General features: G+C 38.5%; 1 protein-coding gene across 4 annotated transcripts in view; it reads left to right on the forward strand.

Annotated features, from left to right (window-relative positions):
• LOC109074678 (forkhead box protein O1-A) overlaps positions 1-17844 on the forward strand; it is a 48118-nt gene extending 30274 nt beyond the window's left edge. Inside the window, exons 2-4 of one of the 4 annotated variants that reach the window (XM_042739023.1) lie at positions 11984-12175; positions 12302-13503; positions 14308-17844. In XM_042739023.1, coding sequence (XP_042594957.1) covers positions 11984-12175; positions 12302-13503; positions 14308-14311 — 1398 coding nt within the window. In that variant the 3' untranslated portion in view covers positions 14312-17844. Of the gene's footprint in view, positions 1-11983; positions 12176-12289; positions 13508-14307 lie in introns of those variants that run through there. The other 3 variants (XM_042739021.1, XM_042739020.1, XM_042739022.1) reach the window with 3 other exon arrangements.
• Positions 17845-26840: the final 8996 nt, after the last annotated feature.

Here is a 26840-nt window from a genome sequence, read left to right on the forward strand (position 1 = left end):
AACAATTTTACTGTTCAAAAACTGTTGACTGGTAGTATATAGGCAACTTTCTTTTTTCTCTAATTTCTAGCTTTTAATTGGCTTAAAAATCAGATAACTGCTGGACAATAATCAATAATAATGATTTGTTAATGTTTATATACTACAAACACTTTCTTATCACATAAGGCAGAATAGTTTCTATCGGCCACTGTAATAAATGCTATATCAATTAGCACTGCATTGTTCATATACTTTATTTATTACCTGGAGATGACTTGAAAAATACAAATAAACCATATATTGTCGCAAATGTATGTTTAATGTCTTCATGTTTCCAAACATTTCTGTTTGTCTGATATTGCTGTTTTCATAGTTTATGCTTATGTTCAATTTATTGTCGCAAATGTATGTTTAATGTCTTCATGTTTCATACGAGATCAGCATTTTTCGTGACAGAAGCAGAAGCTCCGCAGTGCAAGAGAATGACAGAAACAAAAAACACACAATAAAAGAATAAAAAAATACAAAAAATACAAATCAGTAGGTAAGGAATGACAATATACAAATTGACAATTGTATGGCAGATATATACGAGCAGTTATGTATGTACAGGTATATTATGTGCAAAAAAAATAATAATTTAAGTGTACACTAAGTATGTGTGTTAGATAATAAGTATATGTGTCTGTAAATATAAATAGTGTAATGTGTTCCACAGTTATTGTCAAGTGTTCATTAGATGGATTGCCTGGGGGAAGAAACTGTTCCTGTGTCTGGCCGTTCTGGTGCTCAGGAGCTCTGTAGCGTCGAGCCAGATGGCAACAGTTCAAACAGGGATTGTGCTGGATGTGAGGGGTCCAGAGTGATTTTGCCAGCCCTGTTTTGCTCACTCTGGATAAGTACAGTTCTTGAATAGACGGGAGGGTTGTACCGATGATTCTCTCTGCAGTCCGGACTACCCTCTGTAGTCTTCTGAGGTCAGAATTTCCAAACATTTCTGTTTGTCTGATATTGCTGTTTTCATACAGCTGTTTTCATACAGCAATAGCTGGACGATTTTGTCCATTTCCTGGTTTGACTTTCTGAGAGTTATCGCTTGGAGATGTTCATCTCGCCTTATTCTGGGTCCGAATAAAATGATCGTGGTTGGGGAACCTCTGGTATAAGTCATTATAATCCGTAATTATGTCCCCACTGGATGCAACAAATGGCTCGTTTGTAATGGGTTTTATTATTTTTATCTGGTCGCGCCAGTGTTCTGAGTTCTGACCGGGACACGCATCACAGTATGGTAAGAGCGTAACATTTCCGTCACACACTTGAGGCATTCAGCCAATCACAACGCACTGGATATCTGGCCAATCAGAGCACACCTCGCTTTTCAGACCGATGAGCTTTGTAAAAAACTACGCATTTCAGAAAGGCGGGGCATAGAGGAGAAACAATAATGTGCATTATATGGAAAATAATGTGTTTTTTGAACCTTAAACTGCATAAACAGATTTCATTACACCAAATACGCAAAATAATGTTCTTTTTAGCAACATCATATGACCCCTTTAATATTTAATAGTCAATAAGAACATTGCACCCAACTGCCCAAACCACAAAATCATGCTGGTTCATTTTTACATCACTTTCTTCAGAGGTTCCACCTTCTGTTCAGGGATTTCCTCTTGAACTGTCACGTTTCCTTAGCTGCCTTTCCTTGGCAACTCATTTCGGTTGCCAGGTACGTGAGGATTGTAATGACAATTGTCATTTCCGCTTCTGTGGATGGTTTTTAATGAAAGCAGATATGTAAATACAACAGAACGCCAGGCGCGTCACATTTCCCCATCCGCCTCTCCCTTGCAGGCTGTTTAAGAGCTCCTCTATTGACTTTCAAAAGTAGGCCAGCGTGTATTACCGTGATTGTGCCCTGTTGGCTAAGATAGCTTATCAAAGTGCAAACACAAGCTCGGAAATCAACACAGGCTTGAGGAGACACCACTGTCTAATGTGCACATTAACGCTGGAATTGTTATTAAGATTTTCTTCGCACGCTTTTGCTTATGAGCAGCCTAGGAATTGACTACATCACTAGGCCAAAGTGTAGCAGCAACAGGTGTGGTCAATGTATTTAAGTTCAGAATGCCTTGAAGGCTGATCGATTCAGGGATAGTTTGTATATTTAAGCACACTAAATAAGATTAGACCAACCTGGAGGAAATCAGACACTAAATTGGTTCTCTTACACCAGCATGATCCAGGATTACAGAGCGGGATCTTTATTTGGAAGGAAAATGAGCCCACACTGAAGTCTTGTGTTCCGCTATTGACTGGATGTATTGAGTTCAGCTGGAGTCCAATATTTCATTTCCCCAGAGTGGAATCCGTAACAGAGAGACAGACTAGAGGCCTGGCGAGACCTTGGTTGGAGCTGGTTCTGATTTGGGAAACATTCTGATCCCGTGAGTCAGGCGGCCCCACAGACACACATTCAGGCCAGAGTCAGTCACGAAGGACTTGGCAACTATCACTCCAAGCTGATTTAGTGTCCTATTCTGAAAGGCTTTGAACATTTCTCCCTTTCTGAAAAAGTTATCTTCAGTAATCTTTAGTGGAATACTCCAGGTTTTTTACAGCTTAACTTAAAAGGATAGTTCCATTCTTTACTATGCAAATATAAATTTTTATTGTAGAAGTAATAAAAGTGCTTAAGCAAAAATACTTCAGATCAATTTTGGACTTTGGTGGTTTCCATAAGTAATGAACTTCCTGTTTTACTATGTCATAAAACTGTACTGTAGAAGTTGCATTGAATAGGGATAAGACCCCCATAGGGATAAGACCCCCAAAGGACAATTTCTGCTTGCCAAGGACCCCCTTAAATATGTAAAAAATATATAATAAATACATAATCTATATCTACTATGTTTGTGTGTGTGGGGGGGGGGGTAGTAAGAGAGAAAATAGTAAATGTGATATTATAAGACAGCATTTTGTTTAAAAAATACATAATGGGCATTTGCATTGTCATTTCCAAAAGAAATTATTAAAATAGCTGGAGATAAAGTAAAAAAAAGAAAAAAAAAACTGGTAAAATATTAGTAGTTAAAAAAAAGAAGTGAATTCAAGCATGCTTTGTACAAATACATACTCATACAAAGCCAATTTTTAAGTTAATTCATTTTTTAATGCTAAGAAATTTTCACGGATCCCCCCTCCAGAGCACATTTTTTAAATTTCTGGTTTAGCGAGTTAGTAATAGAAAACAAAGACAGGAAGCTTGAGTAGGTTGCTGCATTTTTACCATTCTGATTTGCAAGTAAACCATTGCAGTCTAGTACGTAGGTTCTTCGATAATGCGTTGATAAATCACCATTGATAATCTTCATTTTATTTGATTAATTGTACAGTCATACCATATTGTCAGGAAGCTGGTGATATGCAGCCCAATTGCTCAAGATTTTGATTATCAGGTGTGAATTTTCATTTCAGTGATTTTTTCTTCTTCAGCATCAGCATGCTATACTGACGGAATTTACAGGAAGTGCGCAACAGGAAGTGGCGAGCACAGTATGCCTGCATAGTGCAAATCTAAGAGAAGATTGTTTCCTTGTTAGTGCTGAACACCTGACACTCATACTGACCTGACTTGGCACGCTAGAAAACATTTGCACCTGTGTTTCTGTGTGTAAGGATAAAGAAAGAAAAAAAATTGACTGGAATTGCTGCTCTTCTGAATCTCTACGTGTATGTATGCATGACAGGAAGAAAGAGTTTGTTTGGCAATAAATCAATGTCTCCTTCTCTGCTGAGTACAGAGATATATTTGTGTGGGTGTCTTATCTGTCCCGGTCTCTTTATAATCTCAGTGTGACTGCATATCCACTTTGTTCAAGGGCAAACCCTGTTCCCAGTTTCAACCGATAATATGAACTTGTCTGGGGAGAGCTAAATAAAAAGCCAAACAGCTGACCGATAATTTTAAAATGGACAGAACTTGGCACGGACATTGTTTTTGAGTTTCCAGTCTTGTTGCCAGCTCAGGGAATTCCCTGATGTCCTGCCCAATGGTTGCATAAGAAGCAATCGATTGAACATTTTAATCATATCGTGTTTACATGATATGGTGAGTAATTAATTGAATGAATCACAATTAATCACATATATCAATATTTGCTTTAAAAAAACTTAAATGTATACATACACTACACTACACTTTAAAAGTACATTTTAATTTGTGTCTGTCAAATTAAATCTCCCTTTACTGAAGGTTATTATGACAAAAAATAAAAGTATTTTATTTATTTATTTATTTTTTTATTTTTTTATTACAAATCAGCACAGTGTGATGCATACTCAAGAACTGAGCAACTGAACAACATGACAAAAACAGTCATCGAATAGTGTCATGTCTAGTTGGGGACGTAGAACAACAACAATTGAACATGAAAGTTGTACAGTATGTCACTACAAAGTTACAGTATTTGTAAAATCTTAACACATCATATTAGCATATTAGTGGTCACGGTAGACATGACATCTTCTGAAAGGCATGAGCTAATTTTTGTAATGACACTGTTATTTTATTTATTTATTTATTTTTTTAAGTCAAATGAGATTACCTTCTGTTTTTAAAGTATTTAATATGTTGGATTATCCAAAATTATGCATTAGCAAGTGAGTAATAGATACAGAAGCCATTTTTTTCCATGGAATTCCCCATAAAAGTACCTTTATTTATTATGATGTAGCTATAGATGATACTGTCATTTTATAATTTTGATCATAATGCTAAACTTCCAGGGCTAACTTTTCTTCAGGGCTAATGCTTTGGAGCATTTGGGTTTGTTTCCACCTGACTGCTTGGCTTATATTTAGTACGTGTGAGACCTGCTGAGCTAGTGATGAGCTAATGACAGGTCTGGGCGCTCTCTCTGTCTCCTGCTAACCACACTCACACATTCTTGATGTCTGTCAGCAGAAAGCAGCGCTGTCTACACCAGACATGACCCAACACGAGGCCAACGCTCAAAATGAATGCATAATTAGACCCTCGTTTTATGCTGGACTTTTTTGGCCGTAGAGAAGGAGCACTTCATAATGTTACAACCTTTTTTTCAAAACTTCTTTGAAATCCTGTAGGAATGAGGTTATGTCATCACACATTGGTGTTATTTGTTTTTTAGTCTTTTGACATCTGATTATCTAGAGCAGGCTGGAAATAGTCTTTTGTGTATTTTAACCAGAAGAGAAGCACTCATGTGGCAACATCTGAGTCATAGCAGCTTTCTTTTTGCTGTCTTTTCCTGGGGAGTTTTCCATTTTAAAGCACAGAGGATGATTATAGTGGCATTTTAGTTCTGCTTTGAAAGTTGTTCGTTGCTTCTGCAGGCCTACAGGTTCTGTCATTACATTGAAATCAGACTGCAAACTCACAAATCAGCTAAAACACAATTTATTTTGAAATTATGCTGATTCGCCAACTTTAGAACATTGCTCCGTCATGTAAATCATTTGGTTGAACAAGTGTTCTGTTTAGAATTTATTTAGATTATTTATTTTATTTCAGTTATTTCTTTAGATAATTTTTTTATTTGTTTTTTTGTTTAGTTAAAATAATTTAGTTTTTATATGGTTTATATATGTGTTCCAAAGTTCACGTGTGGTGAACTCTGACCTGTAAATTCGTATCATGTGAAGACTTGTGACCAGTAGAAAATCAATACGTCATGGCGTGACCTCTAAATTAAAAGAACATAAACAATAAAGCCCACATAAATGGAATAGATCCTATGTTGATTTAAACGGTGCCACAGATTGTGACATCATGTCTTGTTCGTTGCTTTCTCCAAATAAATTTTGTATGCTCAAAGAATTATTAGTCCAATTAAGAAAAATTGTTTAAAAACCAGTGCATTCAGTTCCATACCTTTTTTTCTCAGTCTAGCTGTTTTTGAATACACAAAAAAAAATGCATCTAAATGCCACTTAAGAAACATCTACTGTATACCCTGACCAGCCCAATTATAAGAGACTTTGAGTTAAGGCTGATTAATCAACTAATCGTTCAGGCAACCCACCTTCCAATCAGTTCTGAAAACTTCATTGTTTTAATGTTGTTTGCACATCCGTAGTTCTGATAAAGAACTGGATTTTAATTCCCAATGCTGATTCCTTCAGTAAATCTTGGATGCTTAGAGATGGAATGAGAAGAGGAAGGAGGGGTCGCAGTCACAGAACAGTGTGGCCTTTCAGGCTCCTTGGAGGAAGGGATTGAAGTAAGGAGGGAGAGAAATAGAAATGGAACTCTGTGTCCTTGGCTTGTGGACTGCCCTGAACACATGACCTCCATCTGCTTATGCAGCTTACAGTGACACGCACACTCACTCAAATACACACACTAGTGTATGTTAGTGTGTCACGTAAAATCACTAACATTTTAATGTATACTCAAATAGACATATACGACCACGCACCTAATCCAGACCAGAAATAAACTTAATGCAAGTATGCAGACACGAATGCTTGGTCGGCGCATTGCAAGCATACTTAACGGAATCCAATGTCAGTACTCAAGGGGGTGATAGAGTTACTTTTAAATATCTGCACTGTATTATTCAGTTGGCTAGTTATAAACATTATATCAACAGTTTAACTGACTTGATCCATGCTGCATTATAAAGGCAAAATGCAATAACTACACTTATGGACCAAAATTGTCCATAAGAAAATTTAAAAAAGTATATCAAATCAAAGTTTAATCAAAATATTTGAAGCTATTTCCTATAGCTATATCACATAAAAGCCATTTGTACTGTTGTCAAAAGTAGGGCAAGCCATATGGATTGCATAAAAAGTTGAATATGCCACCAGATATGGCACCAGTTTACTGTTGGTGTCTCATTGTGCTATCACTTATTATAATGGTTTAATTTTGGCTCGTCGCACCACTTGCATTCAGTGTAGACACAGTGCAAGAGTTTTCAAAGTAAAGAAAATTTTAATTAGATACTTATTGTCCTTACATTTGTAATTTCATCATTATTTAAAAAAATAATTGAATAAAATAAAAGTGAAATATGTTTTTCAAGGTAATAATTTCTGAGTTTGTGTTAATCATAGAAGAAGTGTATATATGAAGTTATTGTACATATGAATTAATTACTCAGGACATATAAATAAATAAAAAAAGTCACATCAAAAATCATGTCATGTCATTAAACCAGTTAGGGAAGAGCAAAAGATGACTTTTTTCAAGCTAATTCCCACAGTATTGCCCCTTATGGCAACACTGAGAATGCATGCGTACTTGCGCTGCATTATAAATTATGATGAAGCATATTTCTAAATGTAAGTCAAAAGATATTAAAATCAAAGAATTTGAGTTCATATACTTGGGTAGAGTATGCATACTTACATATCCTATATTTAAGTTTTTTTTCTTCATAATGTATCGCATGTATAGCATGCTATCAGATACTACATGTGGAGTACTTTTGTTATAAATAACCTGGAATGTTCCTTTAAAGCTGCTGTATTCCTTTAAAGCTTTATGCTCTCTGTAAGATTTTTAGTTATCAGGCCATGGGGCCATATTTTACAGAGACATTTTAAGGCATATTTAATGTCTAGATGTCCATTATTTAAGGGGGCAGTGGAGTGGGCACTGCTTTGGCTGTAGTTGAGCTCTTGGGTTTGTATCTGTGATCTGTAGGGCTTTGTTTATTCTCTCTGGAGTGAGAATGACTGCGACTGGATCTGGTGCCAAACAGAAGTCTGCCAGAGGAGGAGTGCAGTAGAGCAGCTCTCTCTCCACCCCCAGCTTGGCTCTGTGGCCTGGCATTCCAGTCCGTTCCACATACACACAAAACTCAGAGACTCAAATACACAACCATTGCTTCCTGAAAGACAGGAAATGAGACCGGCTTCCTGTGACAGTCCTCTTTCATGTGGTCACTTCCTGGTGTTTGGCTCATGCTGTTGACATTCTTCATTGTTCCTGCAACAGGGGCTTCAAATCGTGTGTATGTGAAAATAACTCTTTGAGTATGCAATAGCTGTACATGCGACAAATGTTGACACTTTTGTCAGGGTTAGCACGATTATGGACAACATGGAATTATCAGGGAATTAAATTTTTTTTATCTTCTTGACTTTATTTTTATTTTTTTTGGACCAGGCCTAATCTAATAATCTGTAACTAATAAATCTAAAATACATCTAAAAAAAGCTGTGGAAATTGTTATGATCAGCTCATCTAAGTGATATAACCTAATAAAAAATAATATATATTTCCTAAATGTAATGCATGATTGTAACTGACTTTGACAACCAGAAATCATCAAGCAATTTTGTTTAATGAGAACAGCAGATTTGGTATTTTTTCCAATGCCATGAGAAGAGTAAATTCAGTAAGCAAGTGATCTGAGGTAGTGGGGCTGAGTTGGACTGTTAAACACATTAAAAAATCTTCTCTTCTTTGTTAATAATCATGCACATGCAAAACAAATATTGCCTTTTTTAAAAATTGATTTAAGTCACTGATACCAAATAAGAACATCCTACTTTGAATGGAATACAGCATAATACCAAGTTACTACAATCTTATTATAGTATAACTGTAACAACTGTGGTATTGTGGACATTAAATACAATAATTTATTCCAAATTCATTTTATTTATTAATTAGTTTATTTTTAAATGTATAACACTCCAGTTACTGCAATAAAGGTAGATTGATTAAAATATATATAACCATATGAAATGACTGAAATGTGGATAATTTTTAGCACAGCAGATTATACCACATTTTCACTATAGGTCCATTTAATTACACGATTCAGTTGCATAGATGACACATTGTGTTCTTACTTGATCATAACATTCTAGAAATTGCTCAGTTTTATATAATGCCGTCTCATTGTGTGTACTGTTGGGGTATTTGTGGAATGGCAGTATTGTTGCGAACCCAAGATTATAGGATCTTCACACAACAAGAGTGATGGTTGGGGTTTAGTATCCACAGACAGGAATGTGGATTGGGACACTGTAGTTCCAGAAGAGATAGGGTATTAGAGGGCTAGCTGTGATTACGTTTGAACTTTGAACACAGTGATTAGTTGGAATTTTGAAGTTCCTGTGTTCTACCACTAATACATCATCTATTGTCAAAATGTGTCAATTGGGAAGGAAGCTGCAGATCTGCACACAGGATGAACACACTTTGATATCATTTGGGTTCTCTTTGTCATTTTCTGGCTGTTTGTTCTCATACTTTTAGGGACAGATTCAACTGCGGTTTGGAGGAACTCAGCTGGCTTGTACTATTTAGAGGACACAAACATACAGTGCAGCAGTCAAACAGGATAAATGGACTCTCTCATAGCTCCAGTTTGCCATCATTCCTAGGTAGCATCAGAGAGGGATGCATTTCAATAGTTCACCGCTAGTGCACGAACACTTTGATACACTCAACAGGAAGTGGAAGAGTTTTGAGCCACATCCAAACATAATGCTCTATCAGACTGTTTCCACTCAGAATGCAGAGTCCTATCCTGGTATTCCCCAGACGCCCAGGGCTCCCATTCTCCCAAACCTCTCCATATAGCCATCAGTGCCATGTTATGCATTGTAAGAGGTGTTTCCAATTGGCTGGCTTTATTTCAATTTCAAATTATGATTTTTTTTTTTTTATGTAAAAATGTTAAGTGGTTAAGCAATGCATTAAAGAGTACTTGAATGTGAAGTAAGAGGTAATTGACCTAGTTTGATGTTTTCAAAAAACATCAAGTGTGTGTGTGTCTGTTTTTTTATTCCCAAGGTTACTCCATTTGACTATTAGAACTTAAAAAGGTCAAAATATGTGATAGTTTTAAAAATGGACTGACATAGTCATAAGTGTGTGCGGGGCTTCTTTCTGTGATATAATTTCCTTTCTTGTCACATGACTAGAAAATGGCTTTCTGCATGTTGGTTACACCACGCTGACTTGAGTGTTTCTTAATGTAAAGGCTGCATCCTAGTAAGGTTGTATATTTAGGCTGACACCTCATCATGCTCCGTTGAAGATCATGTCAGTTTCAAAGATCCTTTGGAGCCTTCTTTTCACGTCCTTTGTTATTTGTATTTTAAAGGATGCATCAAGTGTATCCTTTGTGTCCTCCAGTCACCCATAATCCTCCTCTATACATTCCAGTTCATGAAAAGGTATTAGCAAAAAATTAGTCAGCACTGAGCTTGTCCAATATCATTATCAAATGTAATATTTTGATATATTTGTTTTAATTATTAAATAAGAAATTTTAATTTTTTAAATATTGGCGATGAAAGGATTATGTTGTTGTAAATTAATTACATAATGCTAAACTGCTCATGATGTAAACCACTGGAAAACCGCAGATGGTTATCATTTGTATTGCATTAATAGAAAGTTAATTTTTATGGCTTTAGTTTTTATTCTTTTTTATTTCAGTTTTAGTTATTTTAGTACAAATTAAAATGAGACATTGAGACATGAGACAATTACAAAATAAGTTAAATTTTTACAACTTTTTTATTGACTGACTATTATTTTTGTGCTGTGACCACGGAGGTGGAAACTTTAATAATGTAGCCAGAAGACTTGCTAGACTGTCTCATTTTAGAGTTTAATGCTGAGGAGGACTCTCAGAAAGACAGGATTAAGACAGATGCAGCCTCACTAGGATTACAACTTGATTTCATTTGATTAAAAATAATTTTATTTCAGAGTAAGAAAGAACACATGGGTTAATGTTAATATAAATTGCATTCAAGCTTTCAAGATCTGTTTCTTTTGAGCATGTAGGATTTATGGGCTAGTTTTTCCAAAAAAATAAATAAATAAATGAATAAATTAATTAATAAATGTGTCTCTGCATGTGCTTCTTGAAGCCTTTTAGTTCACAAACAACCGCAAAGACCATCTTAAGCTGCCATCACATCCTGTAACTATCCATTAACAACTCTAAATTAGACATAGGAGGCATTAGGCCAGCATTTCAAAAATCCCCCATTTTCCACCTCTCTAGGGAAAATGGTCCTAATGATCACCATGACAGCATAGGTAATGCTCCTATGCCAGGCTGAATGTTTACCTGTGATATTACCCAGACTTTATGGGATGTGAGCTCATGAGAGTGATAGAAAGTATATAATTTTTTACTACATTATTTGTGGCCCTAGTGCACTATTCATTGGCAAGAATAGAATAGCAAGCACAGAAATGGCTGTATTGGTTGGTCATTAAGAAAGGTTGCTATTTAAGTGATATGTTGCTAATTAAATCATACCATGATGCATTTTTACATTTATTTTTCTTTTATAATTTTTGCGCTCCTATAAAGTAACACGTGTCATTGGTTGAGGGCAGAAGCTGACAAGCCAAGCCACTCCAACAAACAAAGCAATGTTCTGAAAACATCACAGCGTTTATGCTCTTTTGGTAAATCAACTTATGCATGGCTTACTCATAGTTGCTTCTGCACTTAAAACTATGAGTGCATATGTCATCTTTAATACCTTCAAATAAATCAGTCCATCCACTTTTGAAGGAAGAGGTTCATCAAGATGTATCATTGATTATAGTCAGAGCACTGAACTTGAGGATTAGGAATGTCCTTTGTCACTAAATATAGAATTATGTTTTCATGATTCACAGCAAAACATCGAAGGCACTCTCTCGTTCTGTTTGAATAGACCACTGAGCGGAATTTGTAAATATTTGCAAGAATATGTTTATAAGAATGGCCAATGTTCAAGGAAATCTTTCCTCAAGTCTTCTTTGAATGACAGAAAATGATGCATATAGGTGAAGGAAATGGTGAGTGGATGAAAGTGGAGGTGAAGAGAAAAAAGGCTTTAATAGAAAACAGCTGCTGTGAGGATTTGCACTCTGCTGATTTACCGTCAGAGGGGAATTTACGGGAACAAGGCAAACTAATAACATAATGCTCACACTTTTTTCTCCTTGCTGTCTCTCTCTCTACCACAGAACTCAATCAGACACAACCTGTCTCTACATAGCAGGTTTATCCGAGTGCAGAATGAGGGGACAGGTAAGAGCTCTTGGTGGATGCTCAACCCTGAAGGCGGCAAAAGTGGCAAGTCACCTCGACGCCGGGCTGCCTCTATGGACAACAACAGCAAGTTTGCCAAGAGCAGAGGACGAGCAGCAAAGAAAAAGGTAAGAGCTACACACTAGTCCTGCTGCATTCTCTTCCATAAACAGTACAAACTATACATTTGAACATACAGTTATTTTTCTTACAAGTTGTTTCGTTCATCTCTAACTTTATAGCTGGCTCTTCAGGGTGGTCCAGAGGGGGGTGCAGATAGCCCAGGCTCTCAGTATGGCAAGTGGCCAGGCAGTCCGAACTCCCACAGCAATGATGACTTTGACGCCTGGACAGCTTTCCGTCCCCGCACCAGCTCCAATGCCAGCACACTGAGCGGCCGTCTCTCGCCCTTTATTGATGACGAACTTGGCGACTCTGATGTCCACATGGTCTACCCAGGTCCTGGGTCAGGTGCCAAAATGACCTCCACTCTCCCAAGCTTGTCTGAAATGGCTGGTTCTCTGGGTCACAGTGGCTCTGAGAATGTGATGGAGAACCTTCTGGATAACCTCAACTTGCTCTCACCTAAGAACCAATCGGTGGGGTCCACAGGAGGGCCTGGGTCAGGATCCAACCAGTCCTCACCCTCTTCGCTCATGCAGGCCAGCCCTGGTTACTCCCCCTACAGTTCCCCAGGTCTGGCTGTGGTCAACCAGCAGACCCAACAAGACTATCGTAAGTGTCTTTATGGCCAGGCAGGACTGGGCAGCATGTCCCCCATGCCGATGCAGCATTTGCCAGAAAGCAAGCCCAGTTTTGTTTCTGGCCCAGGAACTATGGGCCAGTTTAACTGCACAGCAGGGTTGCTGAAGGAGCTTCTTACATCTGATGGAGAGCCTGGAGAGCTCATGCCCTCGGTGGACACTGTCGTCTCCCAGTCAGCTGGAGGCAGTGGATGTATGTTGCCGCCCTACAATAGTGGGCGGAATGAACTTATGGGAGGTGGAGCATCCCATAGCCATGCCCTCTCTCATCCACACAATATGCATGGACAAGCCACATCTTTGGCATTGAATGGGCGATCGTTGCACCCTCTGACCGGGATTGGTCACAGCAGTGCTGGTGGACGCTTGGGAAGCATCAAGTCAGCCATGCAGATGCAGTATGGAGGCTCCAGTCATCTTGGAGGTGGGCTTCCTCCTTACTGCAGTGTCAACAGCAACGGATATGGGCGCAGCCCAGGGATGATGCCCCACCCACAACAGCAACATCTGGAGAAGCTGCCCAGTGATCTGGACGGGATGCCTGTGGAGCGATTTGAATGCGATGTTGAGTCCATCTTGCATGATACGCTCATGGACGGAGAATCGCTGGACTTCAACTTTGACCCCATGGCCACCCAACAGGGGTTTCCACCTCACAGTGTAAAAACCACCACCCACAGCTGGGTGTCTGGGTAGGAGCTATTTTTATTAAAAATATAATATTTTAAAGGGGTCATATGCCGTTGCTAAAAAGAACATTATTTTGTGTATTTGATGTAATGCAATGTAGGTTAAAAAAAACACATTATTTTCCATATAATGTATATTATTGTTTCTCCTCTATGCCAGAGAGGAGCAGCACTTTCAGTTAAAAAAATTATTCTGTTGCTTCTAACTCTATTTTACATGCAAGTATAGCCGAAATCACAGCACAACCATTGTCTTAATCGTATGTGTATTTGATTTCATTAGACAATGTTGTGAATAGGATTTTAGTGCAGATTAATATCTTTGAGAGCTGGTTGTGTAGTCTTAATGGACCGCGTTTCAGTCATTATAATATTCATTCCATTGTTTGTCAACAGAAACATTAAAATATAATAATAAAAACAGTTTTATTGAGAATTTGGCTGCATTAAAATGCAGTATGTGAGCACAGGGAGGCAAGACAATACAATGCGCTTACGGCATGAATATGCTAATTAACGTATGATGTCATATAGCTACATTTAGCAACTTTTCAGGCGGGGTTTAGCTACTTTCCATTGAAAGAAGTTGGCAACACTCCAAAGAAAAAGGAAAAATTTAAATCGCATCTTATGACCCCTTTAACAATCCAACACTATATGAAGTCCGGTAACTTCTCAAAATTACTTTTTCAGTAATGGTTAAAACACGTTTAAACACTTTGTACACACTTGAAAACACTTTGTACATGACTTGTGTAGATGATATGTGAAGTGGCTTCTTTGACGGTTTTATTTTTATTTTTACAGGTAAAAAAAACTCTCAACTGGAAAACAGCAGCACGGAGCGGCTGTCTACACACATCCAAACCCTTCGTCAGGGAACGTAGCCCCCATCATTCTTTCGCTTTCTTCAGCAGAGACGGCTGAGATACGACCTCATGCTACTGAGCACACTGGCTCAGTACAGAGCTAAATTGCAAGGATATTTTCCTCAGACATTGGGACTCACATTCAAACTAAGTGCCAAACCAGGTGCCTGTGCTCCATAGCCAAATTGACAAGCTTTATTATGCTGCCTTCTTATTGCTGTAGATAATCAGTCGTCAAATCAGGGCAACGGAAACCTGAGGCCCTTACATCTGCTGCAACACAAACTTACCAATGTCTACACCAATTTTCAGTAATGATTTTACAGCCGCATTTCCATTAAGGGAAAACTGTGATAAGGTATAACCATCAAATCCAACACCAGGCAGCACACCTCAAGTTCATATGATTCACCTCAAAAAAGTGACTCCCAAGGTAATAGCTCAATCATTGTTGTGTTGTCAGTTCAAAACTCTACTCTGCAATTTTTGCTGAGAGTAACACATTCATGCTGTGCTTCATGGAGACTCCATGATTGGCCTTATTGGGAAGAAGAACTGGAACAGCGGTAGGCAGGAATGACTGTAAATAGATTTATTTAGAAATAGTCCTGCACAAACATGACCTTGGAAATGTTAGGGAAATTGTTGCAGACTAGTTGACATCACATACGTATAGCACATCATTACACTTTCATTTCTGTCTTGTAACACTTTTAATTCTGTCTCAGCATTTGACGTAGACAAGATGTACTACATTTCTAAACAGTGTGTTTAGTTACTATTAACTGGTGTACAGAGAGTTTACACAATGATATCAACAATCAGGGCAACAGATTTAATGTTGTTTTGTAAATCTGAGAGAAACTGGACTTGACATTTTACATTTTGGCAGGCTTACATGGAATAGTGTTTCTCATCTGAATTATATACATCTTTCCACATTTCTTGTAAATACATGAAATATATTTCAAAAACATATAAAGTAGAAATATAAGAAGATTATTATATATAGAATATATTATCACAGTTATTCTTGTTGTTTATTATGGGCTTCAGTTTGAGATTTTTTATTATTATTTAAATAAATAGTTCCCCCAATAAGGAAAAGCTTATAATTTACTAAAAATATACAGTAACTTATTTTTTTTTTCTCCAAATCAATTTATTCATTCTGTGAAACACAAAAAGTGACATTTTGAACAATATCATGGCTGCTTCTTCCCATGCAATGAAAATGAATAGAGTGTGTCAAGTCTTTTGAACTAGAAAAATAGTTCATCTTTGCCATTTGATGGCAAACACCATTGGTTTTTGTGTCTCAGCACCATGTTTTCTTTTTTGTGTGTCTCAGCGCCATGTTTGTTTTGGAAGATTTATGTCACAAATGGCAAATTTCAACTGACCCAATACTTTCATTTTTTCATTGTATGGAAAAGAGCAGCCAAGACATTATTAAACAAAATGAATTTGTGTGTCATGGAAGAAAGTCACACAGGTATGAAATGACATGCAGGAAAATAAATGATCCCAGAATTTGAATCATTGGATACATTACTTCTTCTAAGCCGTTTATAGTGCATTTTTCCTGAGATTTTGGGTCTTTAAAATCCACAACTTTTTTTCAGTTGTTCGTTCCTACAAAGATTAAGCCTGTCTTTGTTGTGACCCATATAAGAGCTAAATCCCAGGGTAAGACACCACCTCAAAATTAAAATAAATAAAGAAACTGTTGTATTTGCTCTTCATAATTTCTAATGGGGCTGTACACCACCAAAGCCTTTAACAGTGGCTAATGTAGTTTGCAGCTACAGCGCTTGGTGACCATTGAATTGAGTCTGTTGCTGTAGTAAAGCTACAGTTCTCTGCCTTTAAAAAAGTGTAGAGACATTGACAATATTTTTTGGCTGAAGGAAAAGTGCTGTGGTTGTATCGTCACAGTGTATTATTTACACTTGTATTATATTTCAATTTTAATTCACATATCTCTCAAACTGCAGGCACTGTGATGTATATGTTCTACAAGTTTGTGGTGAAAGTCTGTGGTGCCTCAACTTTTGTTTTTCATTTACATGTCATTTCAGTTTGATGTTCCCTTTACCAAGAATTTCAACAGTTTAGGTTCCTTGCACCCATATGCACTACTAGACTTAAAAAAATTTCAAATTGGCCAGCTCAATCAATACTCAAAATGTATTTTTTTAAGTACTGTTATAATACAAAAATGCTGAAGACATTTTAATGCTTTGTAGAAAACTAAGATAAATTAAGTTCTCGCTATTGGCCAATTTTTACATATTAAATACTTAATTTTATTAGAGATGTTCCTGAAGAACATTAACACTGTTTTCTAACCAGGCGGAATGTGATAGAGCAACAAGTTACTTGTTGGTGTTTTGGTTTCTGTTCCTGTGGCCTCCTACTGTGTAGCCCCACCCTTTGCAAAATCTCATTGGTCCAAAATCCCAATCTACATAACTCTATGTAACACAAAATATGACTGGCTGTGCCATAATTTTTTTGTCACGCCTGGTTCGGACACGGTGAGGTTCAGTCATGAGAAGAATGTCAGACGTTTGTTAACTTAAACAAGCTCACGTCATTAAAATGTTATTATTAACCTCTTACCCACACTGCCTCACTCAGCACAAGAAGAAATCAGATTACATTATGCCCAATTATAATGAACATGCATTTGCTTTGTGAATTTAGCGGGTGACCCCACCTATGCACATCCATGTACTTAAATGATTATTAAGATTATAGTCATCTCCAGTATGTTTTTACGATGACGAGATATTTGATATTTCATGTTTGTTAGAGCTGTGGAGTCATGTTAATGTCACAGATGTTAGTTCATAGTTCTGAAGAATATGAAGTATATTTAGAGTAGAAGATGATTTACATGCACAGCTTTTTGTACATTGTACACTGTTATTCTTGTATTTAGCAGCAGTTTGTAAAAAAAAAAATATATTGAAAAAGAAAAAAAATTTGAATGATCCTTGAAACAAATTTGGAAGAAAAATTAGCTGTTTTTCTTCAGATTATGGAGTCTGGACCAATTTTTAATGAAAAAATAAATTAATTAATTAAAATATTGCACTTTGTTTGTAGATGTAAGATGAAGAAAGTGAAGATTATCTATTTTGAAACAAACTGTTACATTTCTTAACTTATGTGCAGAAATGATTTGATTCATAATCAAAAAATGATAACTAAAGGTGCAATTTATGTAGTTGAGAAAGTAATAATCTATAAGAGAGAAATTATATTATTAAGCTGACATACCAATACTGACATATGTATATTATATCTTTACTCTTTAAATTCATCGGCAGTGAGCAAACAGTTTGTGAAATGTGAGGCCATAGCGATTTTGTTCTTTATGCTAATGTTGTGCTTGTATTCCTGTACAAGAAACATGCTGCCGCTGTAAAAAGCCATGTGTATATAAATTATGTTATATAAAGAAGAATCCATTGTGGCTGTCTCTTTATTCAATCACAAGGAAGCTTTGATGGCTTGTGGGAAATGTTCAAACCAATGTCCAAAAAGTACAGTAAAGGTATGTGACAAACCTGGAATAAAGCAAATTATTTTGATTATGAAAAATGTCAAACATACCTATTTAAGTGTATTATTAACAGGGATATCCACTCATTTTAGCAGATTTATTGAGTGTACATACAAAAGATGTTCCTCTTAGTCAGTAGCACTGAAAGAGTCATGCCAGGTGATCATCTGTCAGAAATGGCCAGTTGAACTTTTAAATAATAATTTTAGTCTCATTTTGTTTTTTATAACTCAGCCAGAGGATGAGTACCTTAACACTGAATCAAACTGCATATATAGCTAGTCTTTAATAACATGAATATAGAACCATCACATATTTACAACATCACATCTCCTCCATCTTTATTTGACCCTCGAACTCTCTATTCTATTCTCTATTCTAATTCTATTCTTTAAAAAAAAACTTGTCCCTTGTAGACTTTAACTCTATTCATTTAGGAACTGCTTGTTTTCTTTAAAAACACTTCGTTTTGTATTCTACCTGTTTGTCTTCATTTTATTTATTATATAATAAAAATAATAAAAACTTGCTACGTGTTCTGCGTTAAGCTAACTGAGATTTGTTATAGCACTTGCATTGCTCTTTTGTTGATTTTGATTGCTTCCATTGTCCTCATTTGGAAGTAAAAGTTACTTTTATCCTCGCTTTGGATAAAAGTGTCACCTAATTGACTAAATGTAAATGTAATGTAAATATTTATATCCTATATTATGTTTACATTGCAAAGCCGTTAAAATGAGTATTATTAATGTGGAAATTCATATAAAAAAAATAACATTATACTTTTACATTTAACTTCTGCTTTTATACTTGTTCAATTTTACTTTTAATTTTTAATTTACATTTTAATTCGAGAAGAAAAGTTGAACAACAAAAAAAATTACTACCATGACTGGCGAGACTATATTTTTTAAAAAGAGTTTTGGAAAAAAATCTCTTATGCTCACCAAGGAGGCATTTATTTGATCAGAAATACAATAAAACAGCAATATTGTTAAATATTATTACAATTTAAAATAACTTTTCTAGTTGAATATATATTAAGATGTCATTTATGTACATATGGGGGTATGAATTTTCGGCAAGAAATCTTTTGTAAAAATCTAAATCTGTGTCTAAAGTATCAGTTATTTGTTAAGATGTAAAAATTGTTACAATGCAAAACCTGTTTTTGTGTGTTTAAAGGAGCTGCTGGATATTTTTCACTAATAAATTCTAATCAAAATTTGTACAATGTGGAGCGCATTCACTGTTCTCCCTGAAATAGCCCTCTGCTTTTAGTCAGAATGAACTCAGTCACCCCATTTCAGGCTTTGGGTTCTTTCTGGCTCCTCCTCAGCACTGAGATGTGATCAGCTTGGGGGTTTCTGGAGCCAGATGGTCCTGTGGAAAGCAATCGTGTGAAAAGCAGTGGGGATCGTTGTCCTGGCTTTGATAGTAAAGGACGCCAGGAAAAAAGTGCTTAACTGGCACTTTTTTCTCTTTGCACTTCTCTCCAGGTCTGGGTGTTGGATTTCTATTATGGTTCAGGCTTCCAGCTGGTCTGCGTCACTAGAACGATCTTGACATTGTGCCCTGATCTCTCTGCTTTTGGACAACACCCAGCCAACAGAGTTATCTGGATCCAATATATGGGTTATCCAATATATATTTCTTAAGATCCAACAAATGATTGTTGAAATGCCCAGAAGTGGGTCACCCAAGGACTTGAGCTGGGTTTTGGGAGACAAACAGGTGGTAAAGCTCGATGCAATATGAGAACTGACATTTACAGTACTACTTTTTCTCAGTCATTCCTGAGTTTTTGCCTTTCTCTCCATCTCAGTCCTTTGTGTTGCAGTGTGGTCCAGCATTCTCTTAAAACTGTGTGTTGACAGAGAGAAGGAGGAAGTGCGGGGAGGAGGGACGCCACCCCGCTGAAGGCCCCTTATGAGCAGCTCCTGTGGAATGTAGTTCGTGTGAGTTTTCTGCATATGTGCGTAAGATTGGTGTGGACGGCAGCCAACTGCATACAGTATATGGCCTTTACATTACAGAGGGCACAAAGCAAGACAGGTTACATAAGGACACATGTGTGACGCTGGTACAGTCTGGAGTCTTTTAAAGTGGTTTTTCAGGTTATTTTCAACAACCTCCTGCATTATTGAGCAAAAAGCTCAGGAACAAAATATAAAGGCAATGTGTGTATTTTTTATTTTTTTTTACTATGTTTACTATGCAGACAGCTGAAGCATTTGGAGGTTGAATCCCCTGGAAAGATGAAACAATGTGTCTCTGTGGCACTTTCAAAACATTTCTTTGTTTTTTTGAACTTCCCAACCAGCCCAACGTAGCAACATTGGCTCGACCAATGGCAATAGTTTGGGGGTGTTTATGTCTATAGTTTTTACCTGATTTCGGATCAGTTTTTTATATTTGCAGATATTTCGATGAGACATCTGTATAACTAAACAGAATAAAAGTAGTTGGCCTGTTTAGATGAGCCACCCATAGAACAGACAAAACAAGCCCTGAAAATTGATAAATTATACCTACAACATTTAACAACATTATACCTAGATTTAATATTTAATGGTATAAGATGATTAGAATGACATTTGATAGATTATATTTTGAACAAATCATTTGCAATTTTTTGTAAACACTTTTTCATGTATGTTTGGCCTGAGTTTTCGTGCATTTACACTATTTTGATTAGCAGGGGTCAGCAGTGTTTGGTGTTTCGAACACTTTGAAACTGAATCATTTTGCAAAGTGATTGGTTTAGTTTATTCAAAGCTTTGAAAAGCTTTGTTTCTCCCATCACTAGTTCACAGGGGTTGCTACACAGTCGTTAAGGTGTATCTGTGGTTTCTGTGTCTTTGGGTTTTGGTCGTGTTTTGGACATTTAGTTTGTAATCTGCTCCTGTTTCCTGTTTCCTGTATTATGTTCACCTTTTATTGTGAGATTGTTTTGACCTGTTTCTTGCTAGTTAATTACCCTGTGTGTATTTAAGCCTTTGCTTTCAGCATTCTTCATCAGGTCTTGTCCATTGTTGGGTGTATAGTTTGCATGCTTAATTTGGTTCTTAATGGTCCTTTCTGAGTTACTTGGTTTTGTTTCATATTTTCTTTTTGTTTCTAATAAATCAGCTCAGTTGGTGCCTGCTCTACTTTTTGTCTCTACAACCTGCATTACAATACTAGTAATTAACTCATTAAAACTGCAAAATACTAAAGACAAAAACTGTAAATAATGATGTTTCATTTGAAGTCTTGGTAAAACTTTAGGGATTAAACAACTGCTATCTTTCATGCTCATCAAATTTGGAGTTGCAGTAAAAGAACAACCATGTAATTCAAAACTTTATGCAACAAACACCTCAATACTGCCAGAAACAGATGTTTGTTTGTTTGTTAGTTTGTTTTTGTTTTTCTTCAATGTACAAAAAAATGTACAAAATGCCTCTAAACCCAAGAGTTTGCAAAACGGGGACTTCATACAATATGAAGTCATCGTATGGTTTGCATCTTGTGTGGTAAACATATGAATGCAGTCTTTACATTGAATTCATTCTGCTGGCTGGATACGAGACCCCACCTTGCTTCTCCATATGGAGCCAGTTACTGACTCTGAAAAAGCATTCAGCCCCTAAATTGCACACGATCTGCCAAGAACAAACATAACGTCGAGAGTGACAGACTGAAAGAGAATGTCTCAGTTACGTATGTAACCCTCGTTCCCTGAAGGAGTGAACGGAGACGTCATGTCGGTGACCGACAAATTGGGATCTCACTTCGAGAGACCAATCTTCTTTGAGTTTAAACTGAACGAGCCAATGCACATTGGCATGCAGTTATTGCATCCAGCTGCAGCTGATCACAGCGTGAGCATAAAAAGGCAGCAGGTGCGATGCGTACCAGGTTTTCACTGAGGAGCCAAGCCGGTGACCTGGCCGCTCTGCGGTGGTACAGTGGCCGTGACGACGGGACATGATGTCTCTGTTCCCTCCTTCAGGGAATGAGGGTCACATAAGTAACTGAGACGTTCCCTTTCAGTCGGTCACTCTCGATGTCATATCGGTGACCGACGAATTGGGATCCTCTACCAAAGCACAATAGATGCAACCCCTTCCAGTGCTCTGTGTGAGCCGCCTGCACCCTTTTTTGGTGTAGTCCGGGGCTTGAAACAAGATGACCACTCACCGTTGTCATAGCACTACTCACTCAGTGAGATTGGATAACACTGGTAAAACATACCCATTCCACTTGGAACAGGGATGCTGCGGAAGCCTCATCCTTCCCGAAGGAGGTCTTGGGAGCAAATACGCATATGAACATCCATTTAAGTGCATATGGACAATTGGAGGCAATTGAAACCCTCTTGGAAATGGCAGAAGTCTGCCGGGGAAACATGGCCTCTGAGGCTATACCTTGGACCTTACACATATGGGATCAACTTAGATCTCACATATGGAACCCAGCCTTCTACTGGTTCTCAAGGATTCATCGGGAGAAAGGCCTGACGCCGGATGTTCCTCCACGTCTTGCTGCCGAGGGGATGAAGGAGCTCGACAGGGCCTACAGAACAGACACTCTGGAATAGTTTCCACAACCCGTTTGAAGTGAGAACACAGGAGGATGCTCCACACGAAGGCTATAGAATCTAGTGAATGTGTTGGGGTCGCCCAGCCCGCAGCTCTGCAAATATCTGTCAGCGAAGAGCCATGAACCAAAGCCCAGGAGGATGCAACACTCCTAGTAGAGTGAGATCGCAACCTGAGTGGATAAGCCAGGGTAATGGCATCCACAATCCAGTGCGCCATCCTCTGCTTAGAGATGGCCTTCCCCTTCTGCTGGCCTCTATAACAGACAACGATCTGGTCTGAGGTCCTAAAGCTTTCTGTCTGGTCTACGTAGCATCTCAGGGCTCGGACGGGACAGAGCAAAGCTAGGGCTGGGTCTGCCTCCTCCGGGGGCAGCGCTTGCAGGTTCAGCACCTGATCCCTGAAGGGAGTAGTGGGAACCTTGGGCACATAGCTGGGAGTCACCCGGCCCAAACTCTAGGCACGAATCATTGACCAAAAATGCATGCAGGTCCCCTACCCTCTTGATGGAGGCCAGTGCAAGCAGGAGCAGAGTTTTCAAGTGCAAAGAGTGCAAAGGCTCAAATGAGCCCTGCTGTAGTTTTTTAAGCACTAGAGACAGGTCCCAAGAGGGCATGGAGGGAGGCCGGGGAGGATTTAACCTTCTGGCCCCCCTAAGGAACCTGATTACCTACCGACTTTCCTTCCACGGGGTAATGGTTAGCAGCGATCACAGCGACATAGAGTTTCAGAGTGGAGGGAGAAAGGCTTCGCTCCAGGCCTTGCTGCAAAAAGGAAAGCACGACCCTGATCAGGCATCTCCGGGTGTCTTCTCGACAAGAACACCAAGAACACCACTCGACGAACAGGTTACACTTCAAGGTGTAAGCGTGTCTTGTAGATGGTGCTCTCGCCAAAGGGATGGTGTCCACTACCTCTTGGGGTAGGTCACCAAGAACCTCCACGTCCCTTCCAGGGACCAGACATGAAGTTTCCAGCGGTCTGGATGCAGGTGCCACAGGGTGCCCCATCCTGTAGTCAGTAGATCCTTCCTCAGAGGAATCCGCCAGGGAGGGGCTGTCGTGAGGAGCACTAGTTCAGGGAACTAGTAGGTCACCAAGAACCTCCGCGTCCCATCCAGGGACCACTCATGAAGTTTCCAGCGGTCTGGATGCGGGTGCCACAGGGTGCCCTGTCCCTGAGTCAGTAGATCCTTCCTCAGAGGAATCCACCAGGGAGGGGATGTCGCAAAGGAGCACTAGTTCAGGGAACTATGTCCGAGTGGGCCAATACAGCACCACAAGCAAGACCTGCTCCTCGTCCTCCCTGACCTTGTATAGTAGAACAACTGGCAGTGAGAGGTCTCTGGAGAGGCAAACAGGTCTACCTGAGCGGCTCTGAAATGTCTCCAAATCAGCTGTATGGTTGAGCAGGCCCCAGAATGTGAATGGCATGAAGTGACCTCAGAACCTTCCGAATCCAAAGGAGGAGGTGACAGATGAGTTGCGATGGGCGCGTGCGCGTAGACCACCTTGTCGGTTGATGTTCGTATGGTTGTTGTGTTGTCCATTCGGATCAGCACGTGCTTGCCTCGTAAGTGCCCTTTGAGACGGTTCAATGCAAGGCGCACTGCTAACAACTCTAGGCAATTTATATGCCAGTGCAGATTGGGGCCCATCCATACCCCCGACACTGTGTGCCCGATGTATGTGGCCCCGCAGCCGGTGGTGGAGGCATCCGTGTAAACCACAGCATGGCTGGAGACCTGTTCCAGGGGCACTCCTGCCCGGAGAAATGCAAGATCTGACCACGGGGTGAAGGTTTGGCAACAGGCCGGTGTAACTTGGACCGGGTGAGTGCTGCGCTGCCACACGCACCTCGGGACTCGGCCATGAAGCCAGTGCTGAAGCGGTCGCATATGCAATAGCCCTAGCAGTGTAAGTGCCGCTGCAACTGCCATATGTACCAGGAGCCTCTGAAATAATTTCAGTGGGACCGCCGTCCTGCCCTTGAACGAATTCAAGAAAGTAACCCTCAATCCGCCCATGCTACTGCCAGAAGTAGTTACTAGAAGATACTGGATGGAGCAGAATGATGTTGTCGCTCAGCTCTGAAGCGAAAAGCTGGTATGCATTGCACCTGCTGCCTTTTTATGCTCACACTGTGATCAGCTGCAACTGGATGCAATAATTGCATGCCAATGTGCATTGGCTTGTTTAGTTTACACTCAAAGTAGATTGGTCTCTCGAAGCAAGATCCCAATTCGTTGGCCGACGTGATGTCGAGAGTGACCAATTGAAAGGGAACTAGCACATACATCAACTCACTTGGAGAAAGTAAAGGATGAGAAAAAAGAGAAGCAGATGTAGACGGTTGTGTGACGAGAGATGAGGCATCCCAGACTGCTGTCCTCAATTGACTTCCCACAGTGTGATGATCACTGGGCTGGGTGGGAAAAATCTTGCAAAATAACATGAGTGATGTTACAAGTGCCACTGAGTCTGTGATTTCATTTTCATAATATCTAAAACACAAAAGAAGTTATTTTGCAGAATGTCCAAGCAGCTCTTTTGCATACAACTTAAGTGAGTGGTGATTTATATAGTCAAGACACAAAAAAGACAACCAACGTAACATAAAAAACAGTCCAAACAAGCCATGCACAATATTACAAGTCTTGTAAAAACTTTGAGATCTGCAGCAGAGAAAAAAGATTTTCAATAAATAACAAATTTCTTGCAGTGGGACTCTGCAAATATTCAGAAGCATGTCATAAGATCACTCATGCAACATGCAATAACTAATGATGTTTGATAATTGCAATCACCTGAACATTTTTGGAAGCAGGACAACCCCAGTTCCCAGTCTCCTTCTCTGCATGGAAAAGTGCAGCTTAGACATTCTGCAAAACATCTACTTAGTGGAAAATAAAAGTTATATATGTTTGGAATGACATAATCTAATTGATGAGTAAATTATGACAGAATTAGCATATTTAGGTAAACTGTCACTTTAAAGCAGATGGGAAAGCAGTTTTGCAGCAAACCCTGCTCCTCAACTTTAAAAAGTCATTGTAAATAGATGATATAAATTCATACTGCAAATTGTTTTTTTTCTATGGGAGATTTTTTTCACACTGTTTGGAAAAGCTCTTCCATCTACCTGACTCTTTCAGTCCATGTGCTGGTCATGGTGTGGCATGAGTCTCTGGTTCTCTTACGGAAAGTGCATGAGACCGTGCAGACAGAGTCTCATGGTAGATCATAACGTGGTATTTTGGAAGTACCACAGCACTATAACTTAATATGTTTCCTCTTTTGAAGACTGTGCGGTTAGGAGACTCCTGTTGAATTTCCAGTCAGCACCTCATGTTACATGAACAAAACAACAAAACTAACTACAGCAAAGGTTTTTTTAACTGCACGTTGTAAACCAATAAAACAAGTTAAAATAGGTGACAAAAACATTTTTGGGAGCCTAAGCGTGCGGGAATCACACTGCTGCATGTGCCAGTGATATTTCATCACTTTGAAATGATCCAGCATTTCTGCATTATCTAAGAAAGACCATTTCTAAAGAAGGTCATGGAGTTTACACTGGGGAAGTGAAAGATATCTGGCCACATGCTAATAACCAACAAAATTTCACAAAAATGGCACAGGTTCATCTGTATGACTGTAGCTGAGAATTATTTCACCTCAGGGTGATATATATATATTTATTTATTGTGTGTGTGTGTGTGTGTGTGTGTGTGTGTGTGTGTGTGTGTGTGTGTGTGTGTGTGTGTGTGTGTCATGATGATACATATTTTGTATTTTGTCTTGTGACTAATTCTAAAAACTGGTCTAAAAAATTATGTTAATTTAATGTACCATCAATTTAGTGTGATTAATGATTTAAAGACATTGTAAAATTGATTAACCATGCCCCTTGTTATATTTACAAATTATGTTATAATGGATTTTCCAACTGTTAGGGTAATTCAAGCCTCAAGTACTACATTCATATTTTTTGTACATTCACAGCCAGTGCAGCCCACCAGTTTTTAAAAATAGTTGTAGACCACAGGCCAGTGATAGTCACATGTTCAGTGATATGAAAATAAATCATAAAATATATTGAGTTTCATATTAACATTGCCATAAAATTTAGCCTGATTAAGTGTACACTCATCAGAATCAGAATCATAATGACCTTTATTGCCAGGTATGTTATTGCGAGGAATTTGTTTTCGTGACAGAATCTTCCGAAGTGCAACAGAATGACAGCGACAGAACAATAACACAGATAATAAAAGAATAAAAAATAGAATGAATAAGTAAGGAATACAAA

The sequence above is a fragment of the Cyprinus carpio genome, chromosome B15, assembly GCF_018340385.1.
Source record: "Cyprinus carpio isolate SPL01 chromosome B15, ASM1834038v1, whole genome shotgun sequence".
Taxonomy (NCBI): domain Eukaryota; kingdom Metazoa; phylum Chordata; class Actinopteri; order Cypriniformes; family Cyprinidae; genus Cyprinus; species Cyprinus carpio.